The following is a 3,181-nucleotide window of genomic DNA, read 5'->3' on the forward strand; positions in this document are numbered from 1 at the left end:
ATATAAAATTACGATACGCAAAAATGTGTATCATCTATTCATTTATGACATGACCTTTCTTGACAATGGCTTTAAGGATACGTAATGCGAGTCGTAAGGTTACGACACGCAAATGCGTGTCATCTTCCTTTATGACAGGGCCTTCCTTGATACGCATTGCGTGTCGTAAATGGGCGTCGTAAATCGTGCGTCGTCTATAGACGACGTGCAAAAGCGTGTCGTCTCTCGTTATGACATGGCCTTTCTTGACACGCATTTGTGTGTCGTCTGAGCGTTTTACGACACACATTCCGCGTCGTAAAAGCCTGTTTTTCTAGTAGTGATCGCACGTCTTGTTAGTAGCGAGGTTGGGTATGGTTGTAGCAGGTCGGTAGTGTAATAATGATACATCATCCTAAAGAAAATATCGTCATCTGAATCACCGGACGAGTCGAAAGGATCCATATTTTTTTTGAAGATAATTGAAAGTATGTAGAGAGGAGAAGAGAAAGTGTGTGAAGTTTTTAATAAAATGGGAGGTATTTATAGGATAAATTGTTTTTTTTTTAATAATTAATTTTTTTTTCACCCCGTTGCAATTAAAAGACTCGAACGGTCACAATTCATTCGTTTCTTCCCGTCGTGACGCAAACGAGATCCACCTTCGACGAGTTGCAACGAGCAGGGTGGGGGTGTTCCCCCGTTAAGCCGCCGTCGCCAAGCGCTACGTCAGCCGCGTTGTTTCTCGTTTGACCCATACCGATTGCTCTTAACTCTCCTGAAGGCATCGTTTTTTATAGATCTAAATTTTTCTTGATTTAAGTATGTATAATGATAGATTCAAATCTTTTTTGTTCACTAAAACGCCATGAAATAATAGTTTCTATGCTCCCTCGGTCTAAATAAATTTTACACGAAAAACTATTTGAATAAAAGCAAAATGTTACATAATCCTATAAAATTTTAAAATTTGCATCCTGTTGAGCCATAGTCATGCATGCTACGTCGGTATAATGGCAACTTGTTAAGAAAACTGAACACTTAAATGTTTTGCGTAGTTTTACTTTTACCCATTTGGAGATTATTGAATGCATCACATCTGCGTCTAACCTCTCCTTGTTTTCCAGTTTTCACCTGGTAAACACTCGTCTTCTCCATTGCTCTCGCGAAGTCCCTGAAAAATACTACCGGATCCCTAGCGTACTCTTCAACAAAAGGTCGTGTTCTCGGGTCGGATGCCATGGCTTGATCCGTACCCAGTACCCCAAGTCCGTTTAGCAGGTTCTTGAAAATCATGTTATCGAAGTTTCCGGCGGAAATCGGGTCGAGGAACGCCGATATCGTCGGGTCCGAGGAGCTGTTTGCGCACATAGCTTTTAATCTCTCTGCTAATTTCGGATGGACTGACGGGTCGGGTTTAGGGCCGAACAGACGGCTTTCGAATTCTTTACAGTGGGCGAAACCAATGGTGTGGCCGCCGCCCATTAGCACCACCAGTTCTCTGATGGTGTAACCGTGGCCTTCAAATATACGAATGATGTCATCCATCGTCATGTTCGCTCTCCCAAGCCGACCCTCGACGTTCGATGCTTTGGACTCTAATCCATCTTTCCGGCCTAATTTCACTTCGTAATGTGGACCTCCGACCTGAATCACCAGGTCTCTGGTGGCGACGGCGAGGATATCGGAGCAGGAGACGACACCGGGACATTCGATCTCAAGAGCCGTTTTTACACGTGCTACGATGTCAAACCCATCTCCAGCGAGCGACTCGTTGATATCCATGTCTCTTTCAGCTTTGTTGTATGCGTTGGAGGAGATGAGAACGGAGGCGTCGCAGCCACCCACCATGCAATCATGGAAGAAGAGACGGAGGGTGGCAGCGGCGGTGGTGGGGGTGGCTGTTTGTTTAGGTACGACAACGTTTTGAAGGATTTCATGAAACCTTGGGCATGATTTAGCGTAGTAGTTGAGGCTAAGGGCAGGCGGATGTTGGGATTTTTTGGCTATTATGGCGGAGGAAAGGAGGAGGATGATTAATGGAAGCAGTGATGAATTAGCCATGGTGGTTAAGAGGAAGGGAGGGGGAAAAGAGGTTGAAGAAAACTGATGATAGTTTTCACGGCGACGAGCCATTGTCGGAGATGGCAACAGAGATTTTGTTCCTCATTTTTCGTACCTACGCGATCCACACATAATTAAAAAGATAAAACTGAAATTTTTGATAAGAAAATAAATTCTTTGAACATTTAGAAATTTAACACACATATTTTTTCTACAAAAGTATTTTTTGAGCATTGATTTTATCAAGTAATACTTAAATTTCCAATCTTAGAAAGGATTATGATCTTAAAGAAGCATTGATTTTTAAGTGGACTTTGATAAAAGAAAAGATAAATAAAACTTAATAAGTGTTCATTACGTTGGACTTTACCATGCATACACATCCAACTTTTCCATAGGGAACATGAACGGCAACAAATCATCATGTAACAAAAAGATAAGGATCACAAGTGTGTCTTATAGGTCTAGATATTTGAAAATTTAAGCTAAGAAAATAGTAACAGATTCTTATGTTGGTAAATTTATATATAAACAAAACATAAACGCGGAAGTATAAGGATCTTAATCTCGAATCTGTCAAAAGAAAACTTTAAACATAAAAAAAAAAATAAAAAAGATTACATACCTGATTTCATTATGATCTTTGGATCTGAAGAACTAGAGTTGGGTTTTCTAGTTGATCTCAATAACTCTCTCTAAAATTCCTCAGCAAACCCTAAACGAATTTACATATGTATTTTCGTGTGTCTTGATTTGCTCGTCATCACATGTATTTATAGATAGATATAAACCTTAATGTGAGAGATGGAAGAGATCTTGAGGATCTTGAATCAAACCGGAAACTCAACCCACATGGTAAGTAAATATTGTATAAATCGGTCCATTAACAATTTATATTTTTACCATAATAATTGGATTTAATGATATATCGTACATATTTATGAAGTGGTCCCATAATTATCCAACAATCTCCCACTTGACCACGAATATATAAATGTACGTATAACTGTATAAGCGTTTTAATTAAAGCTATTATAACATTGGTACCCTTAAACAATCTCATCCACTAATCATAATAGTATAGGATTAAAGCGGTCTTCGTTACAATTTACGTAACTAAACCTATCAATGGTCACAT

At 39.5% G+C, this 3,181-nt stretch overlaps 1 protein-coding gene across 1 annotated transcript; it reads right to left on the reverse strand.

Moving 5' to 3' along the window:
• Positions 1 to 1,012: 1,012 nt before the first annotated feature.
• Positions 1,013 to 2,632, reverse strand: LOC111881485 (peroxidase 41). The gene has a single exon (XM_023877873.3). The coding sequence runs from the start codon at positions 2,113 to 2,115 to the stop codon at positions 1,021 to 1,023; it is 1,095 nt and encodes a 364-aa protein (XP_023733641.1). The 5' UTR covers positions 2,116 to 2,632; the 3' UTR covers positions 1,013 to 1,020.
• Positions 2,633 to 3,181: the final 549 nt, after the last annotated feature.

This window comes from Lactuca sativa, chromosome 5, assembly GCF_002870075.4.
Source record: "Lactuca sativa cultivar Salinas chromosome 5, Lsat_Salinas_v11, whole genome shotgun sequence".
NCBI classification, from domain to species: domain Eukaryota; kingdom Viridiplantae; phylum Streptophyta; class Magnoliopsida; order Asterales; family Asteraceae; genus Lactuca; species Lactuca sativa.

Coding starts and splice junctions, on each gene's coding strand:
- LOC111881485 (XM_023877873.3), bottom strand. CDS start 2,115: ATGGCTCGTCGCCGTGAAAACTATCATCAGTTTTCTTCAACCTCTTTT.